Source organism: Montipora capricornis, chromosome 2 (genome assembly GCF_036669925.1).
Source record: "Montipora capricornis isolate CH-2021 chromosome 2, ASM3666992v2, whole genome shotgun sequence".
NCBI classification, from domain to species: Eukaryota; Metazoa; Cnidaria; class Anthozoa; order Scleractinia; family Acroporidae; genus Montipora; species Montipora capricornis.
The window spans coordinates 26,342,287-26,354,786 of NC_090884.1; the positions used below are offsets into that span (position 1 = coordinate 26,342,287).

At 40.2% G+C, this 12,500-nt stretch overlaps 2 protein-coding genes across 2 annotated transcripts in view; both read left to right on the forward strand.

Moving 5' to 3' along the window:
* Window positions 1-9,235, forward strand: part of LOC138039187 (sorting nexin-27-like) — a 24,909-nt gene extending 15,674 nt beyond the window's left edge. Inside the window, exons 10-15 of the mRNA XM_068885378.1 lie at window positions 2,080-2,169; window positions 3,789-3,938; window positions 4,358-4,486; window positions 5,324-5,383; window positions 6,142-6,228; window positions 7,813-9,235. Of these exons, the coding sequence (XP_068741479.1) occupies window positions 2,080-2,169; window positions 3,789-3,938; window positions 4,358-4,486; window positions 5,324-5,383; window positions 6,142-6,228; window positions 7,813-7,929 (633 nt within the window). The 3' untranslated portion in view covers window positions 7,930-9,235. The remainder of the gene's footprint in view (window positions 1-2,079; window positions 2,170-3,788; window positions 3,939-4,357; window positions 4,487-5,323; window positions 5,384-6,141; window positions 6,229-7,812) is intronic.
* A 2,672-nt stretch (window positions 9,236-11,907) lies between these two features.
* LOC138039185 (kinase suppressor of Ras 1-like) overlaps window positions 11,908-12,500 on the forward strand; it is a 28,490-nt gene continuing 27,897 nt past the window's right edge. Inside the window, exons 1-2 of the mRNA XM_068885371.1 lie at window positions 11,908-12,171; window positions 12,276-12,355. The gene's annotated coding sequence lies outside the window, so the exon portion shown is untranslated. The remainder of the gene's footprint in view (window positions 12,172-12,275; window positions 12,356-12,500) is intronic.

A 12,500-nucleotide genomic window follows, 5' to 3' on the forward strand; every position in this document is an offset into this window, starting at 1 on the left:
ATGCGAAATGAAATGCTTACAGTCTGTACTGCCATTCTCGGTTCTTAACCAAAAAATGCTACAGTGTCTTTCACAGAACTGAAATGAATGAAAATCTTCTCAAAATTATTGGACTGTTTGCGATAATTTTCCGTACGTTGTATTTGTTAGGTATTGATATCGGAAACTGCGTGCATGATCTCAATTTTAAAATGAATAATGATTTTGGTTATATATACGAAGGATGTTTTCAAAGTTATCAAAATTGTATAAGCTTTTTGGGGAGTTCAATTTGTGAACTCAAACTCTACTCATGTATGGCAATGAATTCAGTTATCAAACAAATACAAATAACTTTATTAGGGCTCCCGTATGGGGATCCTCCGACCTAATTTACAATGTTAAACTACCGGTAATCAATACTAGTCTACAATAACTTACAATAAATAATAACCTACTGAGGTAAAAAAACCTCCATAAAATAAGAATTGATTAGTTAACTAATTAATCACTTCTGAGATGGCTTCTCAGACTACGTTTAAAAACACTCAAACTAGAGAGATTGCGCAACTCTCATGGCAACGAATTCCATGTGTCTGCGCCGCGATACTGGAACGACTTTTCGCTGTGCGGCAATGAGGAAGATTAAGATCGTTTGTGTTCCTGGTGTTTTATCTATGAACCTGGGACCTCTTCTGAAACATATTTTTCAAATAGCTACAGTAGGTGCCTGATTATTCATACGTTTGAAGTCTAAAAGCCTCGCGTACTGGAAGCACTTCAACTCTTTGAGAGTAGGTATGTGTTATATGTGTTCAAATTTCTTTTTCTCACAATAAAATGAGTAAAAACGAATAAGTTGATAACAGTCAAAAGAATAGATTCATCAAACATGTGACAAATTCTGCTGATCATTGCTGGTTTGTGTGCTCATTAAAGGATAGATTCTTATCTACTATCACACCAAGGTCTTTTATTGAGTCAATAACAGGCAGTTCCTTTCCTAGAAATGTTAAAGGCACGATAGATGTTTGCCCCAGCATTCTGTTGGAGCCAAATTAAACACACAGAACTTTGTTTTATCAGGGTTAATAAGGAGTCGGTTTTCGCAACACCAGAGAGCAACTCGATTCACGATTCACGTCCTCTATGAACATCCTTGTCAGAAAATGAGATGTATAGCTTTGAATCGACGCTACAAACACAGGTCACATTGAATGAGATAAATTTATATAGTTGAAGTGCGGGTACATACAATTTTATTTAAATGTGCAGCCATTAAGTCTTTTCACTGGAACACATGGCCCCAACAAATTGACCTGCTCCCAACTGAGTGACTTCATATCTCACTTGGTAAAACATTGCACCGGCATCGCAGAGGTCATTGGATTGAATCCCGTTGAAGGCACCTGTATCTTCAACAACAACAACAACAACAACAACAACAACAACAACAACAAGCTTTATTACCAAAATAAAAAAGTTAAAGTTTACAATAATTTATAATATATTAATACAAAAAAAGGTAATAACTAAAAAGCTAATCGAGCTGAGTAAAACTAAGTAATGTTTAAATAGAGGAGGTAGGTTGGCACTAAAGCATGAGTAAATTACATGTAATTGGTCGATAAAAAGAGACGAAAAGGAAAAATAAATGAATAAATAATTAAATAAATAAATAAATAAATTCCAGTTGAAAACTCATGAGCAGTAAGACTGTAAGATGTTTAACTTGACTTTGTTTTTAAACGTTTTAAGGGGGAGGTGTTAAATGCTTTCTTCAAGGTGATTCCAAACTTTTACAGCTGCAAAGCAAATGTTGAATTTACCATAGTTTATTTTGAGGTGTAGCATAGGTGTACCATAGTTTGTTTTGAGGTGTAGTTTCTTCAGTTGTCTACACGAGACAATTGCTTAAATTGTCCATAGAAGTGTGATGATTACTTCTCCCTTTCAACAGGTCACATTGCCGGAAGGCATGTGTACACTGACCACAAGGCCATCACCTGCTTTTCTTAATTGCTAGTGTCCGTGGTAGTTCTTACAACTCATAACGTTCCGCACAAATTAGTGCTTAAAATTGATGTCTCTCTCATGTAGGCTGTTGGCGACCTAAGAAGGCGGAAGTTGTTACCTGGAAAAAATGTACAGAAACTTAAAGATCTACAGGCAGGGAACAAAAAGAAAGAAGTAAGAAGCAATGTTGTTTGAATTAATTTTGAAGGAAGCTTGTTTGCCGGTATATGTGCTCAGAAGATTATTCAACGGAACTATACAGATGCACACATAACCAATTTTAGGATGCTTAGAAGCCAGGAATTCATGCCACAATTTATGAAAAGTCATCCAGAAAGAAGCAGTATTTTTCCATGGGCACTTAACGTTAAAACGAAACATACACGCATTGTTAGTATTTTTATGTCAAGGGCACTGACCAGCGTGGCAAATCGTGGACATCTGTACTTGGCATGGGTTTCAGCATTTGTTGTATCATTTCTTTTGCCGTGGAAAGCCATGCTACTCAAACGCTGCAGTCATTTTCATCAGCATCATCATTTTATGTTGCTTTCCATCTCAAGTGGGTACGGTGATGCATGGTATGTTTCCCTTCCATTTCTGCCTTTCCATGGCATCTTCAACCGAGCGATTGCAGAGCATCATGTCTTCAGGTACTAGGTAAATTGACCATGTTTTGCAAGGCCTGTAGCCCCTCTATTTTGCCCATCTATTTCAATATGGATAATCCGGTCAATCCAGTTGTCACTTCTTTTTAAAGTACATGTCCTAACCATCTCAGGCGTCTACGCGTCTACGCCCGAGAACTAGGTCTAATCCAACCAAGCCAGGCTTCTTGCAAAGTAGTAAAATAAGCTAATGTGCAAGAAATGTGTTTTGTAGTGAATAACCTCAGATAGAAGACTAGGAAGTCGCTGTTTCAGGCCCTGGTGAGACCAAAACACCGAGGGTTCTGAAATACTTGAGAATAAAGTCCTGCCATTAAAACCACATCGAAAAATATCCCCGACTTTTTAGCCTTCTCAAATAAGAACGAAAGTATATAGTTTCTTGTGTGGTGGACTGGCCTTTGCTTGGTTTGCAAAATGCTTGGAGTTGCTAATAAGGAGTTTTGGGCAACAGAGGGCAACCGGAAGTGGACTTTTGGTTTTGCCCAATTTTTCAAGGGAATCCTCACTCCCGCTTTCCCTTCTTTAAGAGGGTTTTCAGTGAAATCTATTTTATCAGACGGTGACCTGCTGAGACCCAATTGCAACCAGTCACAGCGGAGCATTTCTGTGTAAAGGAAACGTGTAACAAGTTTACTGCATTACTACATTTACTGATAGGGAGGCGCGCTGGCCTCATGGTTAGTGTGCTCGACTTCGGAGTGAATGGTCCGGGTTCGGGTCCTGGCCGTGGACATTGTTTTGCTTCCTTGGGCAAGACACTTTACTCCCTCGGTGCCTCTCTCCACCCAGGTTTATAAATGGGTACCAGCGAAATGCTGGGGATAACCCTGCGATGGACTAGCATCTCATCCATGGGGCAGTAGGAATACTCCTAGTCGCTTCATGCTACAGAAACCGGGGATAAGGTCCGGCCTGATGGGCCATTTGGCTTGTAAGCTGACTATTTTTTTACATTTACTGATGAAGGCTTTTAGTAGTCAGTTGAAACCGTAAGTGACCACATCAAAAGGCAAAGGAGAACTTTATTGTTACTGCTTTACCTTAACCATCTAACTTTTCTACGACTAGACTAGATGAAAGAATTCAAATTAGTTGGCTAATTGATTGATTTTGCCTTTGCAGTTTCTTGATATTGCCAGGACACTAGAAGGTTATAGAACTGTTGTGTTTCCTCACTGTGCATGCGATGCAAGAAAACAAGGGCATGTCATCGTCTCGATAAGTCTTGACAGTTTCCGCTTACAAGCCTGCTCAGATCAGGGTGAAAGACAGGTTATTATTCCTTACATCTTGTTGAATTTGGAAGTGGGCAAATCACTTTGTGGGCGAAAGGAGCGGATACCCTTTACAGATGGTGGGATTCGATCCATGTTGTGCAGTTTTGAAACATCGCTCGTGAATTGCGTTACGATATCTTTAACGCTATATTTCGATGGAATCTTGTTAATAATATATCTTTCTTTCCTCCGTAAAATATTTTGGTGAATGAACTTATGAGTTGGCGAAACGACTTGATTGTAGGCGGATCTCCTTGTGGGCGAAACGACCATAAACTGATAACTGCGCATTTTCCTCAAGGTCTGAAGTCGCACTGTTACGCAGTTATTAGCCTTTTTACCACCCCTTGCAAGTGACAAGTCCGTTCTTGTGGAATGTGCTTTAGCTTGATTGTGGGTGTTGTTTGTTCGTAGGATCAAGAGCACACGTTTGACTGGGAAGAGGTGACTCAATGGGAAGCTGATCAAGAAGCCATGGCATTCTGCTTTGAATACGCCAAAGAAGGCAAGAAGCCAAAATGGGTCAAAATTTACTCGCAATATGTACGTATTGGCATTCTTCTTTTTTGCGTTAGTTGGTACAGGAATGGTATAAACTTTGTGCCCCTTATCATCTCTCTCAGCCACTGTTTGTCAAAATGGATAAAGGGGTTTAGTTTCCAAAGACCTGTGGCGCTGCGTCGGTGGGGGAGTGAAACGCAGAAATTGGTTTATAAACTGAGTTGATATGGTAAATTGACCACCGTAGAGAAATTTGAAAGCTGACGTTTTGAGCTTTGTCAGAGCAAAGGGCTAAGGCTTGAAACGTCAGCTTTCAAATTTCTCAACAGTGTTCAACCAGATCAACCCAGTTGACAAAACCCATCACTGTTTTTGCTCAAGGGTATGTTGATCGGTGATATTAATTGCGTTCGACGTCAGGGAAACGCATACTAGTCGTGTCGCTCTTTCTGGATGCTGTGCGATTTCAGGGTTTTGGGCGCCATCTTGGACGGGTGAGCCTCGAGCCCATGTAGCAGTCATCTACAACTTTCCAGTATACACAATATAAGCGTTTGTTCAGTTTCGTTCTGCATTGATCACTGCCTGAAAGCACCCCACAAGCTCACTCCCCCTGAATATTTCTGGGCCATCAATTCAATAAAAAGTATTGTACTAGAGATAAAACATATCTTACTAATCATTGATTATTACTAGTGTGTAGTAGGCGATCGCTTGTCGTACATTTTTGAAAGCTAAAAAAGAGACTTTCACCGAATGTTTTGTTGCATTTTTTGTTAGCCACTACGAACGTGTATTTATTCTTAGGATGGGAGTCAAAGCTCGCTAAATCCTCTATGATGGGATCATTCGAGTAACTGAGTGTGTATTTTGTTGCAGTTTTTGTACATGAACGCCTGTGTGGATAGAGTTATCAATGAGACTGAATGGAATGAAAAGGTAAATATTAAGATGGCAACTTGAAGATTACACTGCGAACGCGAGTTTGCGAATTTGAGATAGTCACGTCTGCAAAACGCTGGCTCCTTGTTTATTGCCATGAAAAGGTTTCTCTAGTACTGGGAGGGATTGGTCAGCGGAATTTAATGCCTGCGGAGGTGACAAGGCAACTTTCAAAAACTCATTAATGATTCATGAGGCTAACAGCCTATCAAAACATCTATGGAGGCAGTGTGGCCCAGTGGTTAGGGCGCTTGCCTTGAGATCCGGAGATCTCGTTCCCAAACATCTCTATTGTCTGTGGCCAATATGGCCGCCGCGCGAATAAGGCCCATGTAATGACCTTTGTTAATTACCCAGAATTCGCGGAGTACGTGTCCCAATGTCGTTCGCATAAACAAACCTGACTGTCCCTTACAGAAGATCGAAGGTGACGCGTTGTAATCACGTGAAATTCACACAACTATTCAATTTGTCTGCCCTTCGCTACACGCTAGGCTTTACTTGCATGTTCCCCTTCAAAAGACTATGAAGAGTATCAGTACACTTTACTCTGGAGACCATTTTCTACCGAATGGGTCATAATATTCGCGCTGAGTTATTTACCGATAACGAAATTCTCTCTTCTCGAATGTTGATACTCGTTTTGCCTTTTTACCAAACAAAATTACAATTTGACCTAGTATTTTGTGCCGCAATTAAACGTTGATGCCCTCACAGTAAGAGTCGAGGTTCTCTGAAAGGCTGACTTGTTTTAGGAGGGTATTTCACCTCTACAACCAAGCAAAGAAGAGGAAAATGGATCAATGGAAGAAACAACGGACAGTGCAGAGTCTCAGGAAAAGGTACTTATTCCACCTCGCTCGGCGAGTAAACTGTGTATTGGCTTTTCAGGGAAAAAAAATGGTGAAGCCGTTTGCATACCAGCATGTGGCAGGACTCTGTTATTCGCATAATTATGTAGAGTATAATGAATGCTTCGCGTCATAATGCGACATGTCACTTGCCATTCTGCAACGTATGCCGCCCTCACCGTAATTCAATTAACTTGAGTTGATACCTTCGATTGAAATTCAACGTGGAAAATTTAAGTTTATCATCATGTCAATTAAGAGGTTAACTATCATTAGTATAAATACACAGGTGATTATACAAAATCGCGCGCTCTCATTGGCTCGCTATCTCGGATTATCAGCCGATAATCACCGCGACGGACAAAATGGCTGACAGTAGTCGTTTTGCCACTGTAAGTGAAGATGATTTCGCGTTGAAGAATGTTTTTTTTTTTCTCTTTTTTGAAATAATCACCTGTGTATTTATACTAAAACAATTATTCGCCTCAGGCTCAGTGATTATAGGTGAATATAGCCCTCGACTTCGTCTCGGTGAAAATTCACCGATAATCACTTCGCCTTCGGCGAATAATTGTTAAATAGAGTTATTTCAGTAGAGTTATGACTTAGAGTTAGAGTTAACGACTGCCAAAATCCTGAATTCAAGATTTTGGCAGTCCAAAATCTTGAATTCAGGGTTTTGGCAGTCCAAAATCTGAATTCAGGATTTTGGAAATTTAACCCTAACTCTACGACATAACTCTATGAAAATAACTCTTAAGAATAGCTGTCCCCGTCAATTAAGAAGAGTTGTTTCTTTTCGTGTCAATAAAAGCTTGATCCATTTTCGCATAAGACGTGTCACAAGAAATTTACAAGTGGTTGCAAAACACAATACTTCAAGGTAATGAAATTATATAAACCGTTCATTCCTGGCAACGAAAAAAGTTACTGCAATCAATAAATTTCAAAAGAAAATACCCTAATTACAGCCCAAAAAATCATAGCATTTCTTTTGGCCGAGAATTTGCCACCCGTTATTTTGTTCGTAATTCGCAAAACGGTTGCGGTATCTCCCCTGGCGTGCGTTTCTCGGTTGCTTAATTACCTCCATGTCTTGGAAATAATGTGGTATAGTACCTCCAATTTGACAAAGTTTAAATAAGACATATGCACTCTGCATGTCGGCCAACGGCGAGAATTATTCGTACTGTTGAGTGTTTATCGACCGTATTCATAAATGGCCACCAAGAAATTACTGTTTTGTCTTTGTGCTAATAGCCCACTTTCGATATATTAAAATTCAGTCCTAAACAAAAGACATCATCTCGAGGCTCTGGGGAATAAACTCATACAAATCCTTATATTTATTCCCCAGAGCCTCGAGATGATGCCTTTTGTTTAGGACTGAATTTTAATATATCGAAAGTGGTCTATTATCCTCACTAGCCTCGTTCGCACGAACAAATTCAAAAGAATTTTGACTCCAAAGTGAGGCTAGTGAGGATGATTAGCATAAAGACAAAAGAATAATTTCTTTCTTCTTTCCATTTTTGAATACGGTCTATTTTGTCTTCTTTTTTTTTTTTTTTTCAGACCGTCAAGTCCACCGCCAACCAGACAAAGACCTCTTCCAGAGTTAATCAGAAATTCGCATTACCTAAAACAGCCCCCAAAAAATTTCCAGCTACTATCGAAGATGAGGACTTGTGAATGTGAAGCGAAACACCCCTTAAATTGCCCGGCACTGTATGGTTTGACCTTAAAGAGTCATTAATGTGCGCCAACTCGTTTCTAGGATCTGTCTTCTTGTGTCCCGGAGCGAAAAAGATCCTGGAAACGACCTTTGTCTTTGCTATCTCCTACCCAGAGTCCTCGGGCTTTTTGGTCAGCGGGTAAGCGCCCTGAGAGACTCTGGGACTTTGTACAATTTTTTTTATTGGTCGCTTGCATAACAGTGGCAGTCTGACAGGAAGTCCGTAAGTAATATGAAGAAGTCCCACAACCAACCTCCTCTTTTTGGAAGGAGATTCAAAATCTAAAACTAGTTTCAGTCCTGTTTGTTTTTTCGACCGTCGTTCTTTTCCCCTAACTTAAAGCACCTCAGTAATATACAAATCACAAAAATAATGAAACGACGAGGTTTAAATTGTGTCTAACAGTTTCTAATAATAAACAGCAGCCGTTTTAGTACGGGAATTTTGCCACGCTGCTAGAACTGATTACTGTTGCTGTTACAAAAGTACCGTGGGAAAACATCACATCAGTCTCTTTGGGGACAAATCCATGGAAGAAGGTCTTGTCGAAGCCGTTCAGAAGTACGGAAACATAAAAATGTAGCAGAAAAGGACATTGAAGTCGTTTCAACAAAAAATTGTCGATCGTGTTACTTGCCCGATGGTATTCTGCACGATGGAATGCACGCTGAAACTAAAAATATACTCACCGAAAGCGTTAGAAGTTTTATCCTTCACTCGCTCTTACAGCAAGCCAATCAACAGTTCTCCTTGAAAAGAAAGCAGTTTCTTTTATGGTGTGTAAGACTAAAGTTTTTGTTTCTCGAACACTTTCAACCAGCTATATTGAGTTAATAATTTATTTCCTGTTTACTGTTTTCTGTTTCCGTTTTCAACTCAAGCATGCGCAATAAGACCCAATCTCAGAGTCTCTCCGGGCGCTCACCCGCTGACCAAAAAGCCCTAGGACTTTGGGTACGAGATTGTTGTCTGTGATACTCATAGTTACCGGTGTGCGCTCCTCGTTGGGTTGTAACGCGCTGTGTTATGGTAATATATAGCTCTTTTCTTTCCCTGTTATTCGTGGCTTAAGTTTTGTTTGGCGGTTAGTTTCTCAAACCACTTTGCCCTAAACCCCGCGTAGATCTCTTCACCCCTCACTTTACTTGACGTACGACATCACAAAACCAAATCTTAAGGGGAATCATTGTTTACATTTTTTGCCTCATTAACGCAAGGCTATCGTTTTTAGTCAGAATAAAGTACTGAATATTGAAAATGCATTGCATAATGAGCTATCTCTGACAATTTGAACGCGATATACCAGATAATCTTTGAACAATGTCGAGGATGCTTTGAAAATTCGAAATTTTAGATTAGCTCCTTTGCCACCGAAGAATTTATCAGAGGTTTTGATGGCTAAAAACTGGCTCGTCGTTAAAGCTAAAAGTCTTAAAACTGGAGATTTGGCTAAGTTTAACAAATTCTTCCATCCTTTGTAGTCAATTTGTAAATGGCATGATACCTTCTGTGAGCAAATTCGAATGTTAATGAAACAAAATGCAAACATCGTCAGAAACGATTCCCTTGTTCATTTTGTAGATGCAGCAACTCCCATGCTAAGCAAGTCTCGGCATTTTTACAGACCAATCTATTTTTGGACTACCTTTGCCAACAAGAAAGGCAGTTTCAGTTCGGTGATGCTGTGACGTCAAGTTAGTTCCCTGTGATTGGTCATCGGGCTCCTGCGGGAGTCTCATTCGCGGGAAATTCAATCTAAAAATAAATCGGTCTGTGAAAACGCTGTGACAGGAATATATGGGAGTTGCTCGCTCCTACCACGGCGACGGACACACTCATTTAACCGTGATTATAAACATGGGCATGGTAATAAAAAATATAATATAATATATCTTATCAAAGAATATTTCATTCTAGAGCGCAATTCAATTTACGCCCTTGTTCTAATAGACTGCGCGCTATTGTTAACCAATTCAGCAGGCCTTAATACTGTATGGTTTCCTAAATTGAGAAGTTTGATTTTTTTCCACTTGATTCCTAGGTCCAGAGATTAATTAATATCTTACTACCTTCGTTTTCTTGGGACTCACTGCTAAGTTAGGGCACCTAACAACAGAAGGGCTCGTTCAATAGGCCCACCACCAACCGACAGGCTTTTCAACCGCATGTGAACACGAAATATATAGGGTGGTTTTGGAGAGCTTTCTTGTTGCCATGGTAACCTTCACGTCACAATAGTGGGCTCATTTTGTAAAGCAATAATTGGTGTTTGTAGGGAAACTAGCTCCAGCCAGTATTCAGTAGAAAGATGTGTTGCTACCCTTTTCAATACCTTAGGTTTTTTCTCATTTTGGTCCTTCTACGATGGTAGAATAATTCTTATTTTGTTTACCAAAATTATGGCATTCTACAAGTCGTAACACTTTTTATTCCGCACTCCTTTATTCTGCGGTTACATCGAGTCATGTAATATGTGACTTGATGCAGCTATAATTTTGTTTGTCTCTTGAGGGATTTACCACAAACTGCTGTCTTGAAAATTAACCGTAAGTGTAAAGGCTCACTTGTTTGGGTTATGGAGCGAGTATTTTGACGGCGGCTAGCGTGCAAACCCTATACAAGTGAACCTCCTCTCAGGCTATAAAGGACGTTTTGTAAATGACTTGGTTGGATTTTTCAGATAAGAATTGATTCAGTGTTGAATATTGTGTAACTAAGGATGTTTGTTGAGGGTATACAATATTGGTCTCTATTTCTGGTCTTCTACTACACTTAAAAATGCACAAGAAGTTACAAGATGAGACTTGTATATTACAGATATCACAATATAGTTGTGTAGAATTTAATTAAAGAATATGGTGGGGAAAGAATTGCCTCTTTGCATCATTTAGGTTATTGTTTGAAGCTTTTCCTGTTTTCTTTGTGTCGTCATTACTGAATAGCGATACTCACCGTTCCGTCACCTACTGTCATTAATGTACCAGCCAGAGATTTAGTGGCTGTTGAAACAAGGGTCCTTTTGTTCTGTGGTTGGCAAAATTTAAATATCAAAAGAATTGTTTATAAACAGTGAATATCGCTATTTTGCAGGTTTTCAATTTGAAAGAAAACCCCGCTTTTCAATGTGCACTTGCTCCAAGTGTTTTTTCTTTCGGGCTTTGCCGGGACGGAGGGAAAAAACTACAACATGCGTCACTGACATCTCACATTCCGATGCTCTTGTCTGACCTTGTAGCTCAGTAGGGGCACCGTGCTTTAACCTCGGAAGGTTCAATTCCTTGTCAGTTTATCTCTGTCCTTGTGTGTCCCATTTCCATTACTTGCACGAGCAAACGCTCAGGCTCCAGTTGTTGAAAAGGTGGATAACGCTCTCCACCGGATAAATCACCATTTTATAGCGCGATTGGTTTCGCTATGAGTTACCCACTGGATAGTGATTTATCCTGCGGATACTGTGCGCTATTCAGGGGGGCCAGATGGATTGACAAAAATTACGCTACAACAGATATCGCTTCAAACAGGAAAGCCCGATTCCTTCCAAGGAAATTTGCATGAAACCAGGAAAAAGTTTTTATAGCATCGCGGAATTCCCGTGTGTAGTTGGTGAAATTGATTGCAGCCTCGTGCGAATAATTTGTCCAAAAAGGGAGAATGCATGGGTGTTAGGGCACAAAAAAAAACATTTCTATTTGGTAAACATAAAAGCTGTCTGTGACAAACATACGCTCGATGGCCTGGATCCACTAACCATTCTCCGCATGCGGATTTTCGAAAACAGTGCACTTGCACAAAAATTTGGCAACTTAAGTGTAATTGGCCTATTTTTGGGTGATAGTGGATGTGCGTGTCGATTGTATCTCGGTCACGCGCCCCTATAGAGCCCTTGAAGTTCCACAGAGACACGCTACGATGTCGCGAACAGACGCGCTAGAGGAGTCGTTAAACGACGTTTTTCATGTCGAGTATTCAAACGGCGGTTTCCTTGCTTGTACTCAGGGCTGCGAACATCTTTAAGGAACACACTAATCTGAATGATGGAAGTTGCATGCCTGCACAACTTTGCGAACCGGCGACCGGTTGTCTCAGTTGGTTAAGTATCGGTCTACCGTGTGGGAGGTTGTCAGTTCGACTCCGGCCAGACCGACACCCAGGGTCTGTGAAGAGAAACGTGCTGTCTTTGTAGTTACATCCGCAAGTGGTTAGATTCCCGTTATACTTTGAAATATGGCTCTGCTTCATCCTTATCACAATCACCTGCTGGTTACAGCCTTCTGTTATCATATCTCTAATTCTTTGTTTCAGGAAATTGTCGGCCAAGTTTAGGAAGAAGACGATTCTTTCTTGTTCTGGTTTTACATGTCGACGTCGCCGTCAATCAAGAGGTATGTGATAAATGTGGCCGGCTTGTCAGTGATGTCTGAAAAAAGCTTATGCTTATGGTATTTGAAGGCACGTAAGCCGTCCTAAGTAAAGGGATGTAATCGATTCGAATTCTGGAAAAACATCAGATATGCATAAAGGGTCGTC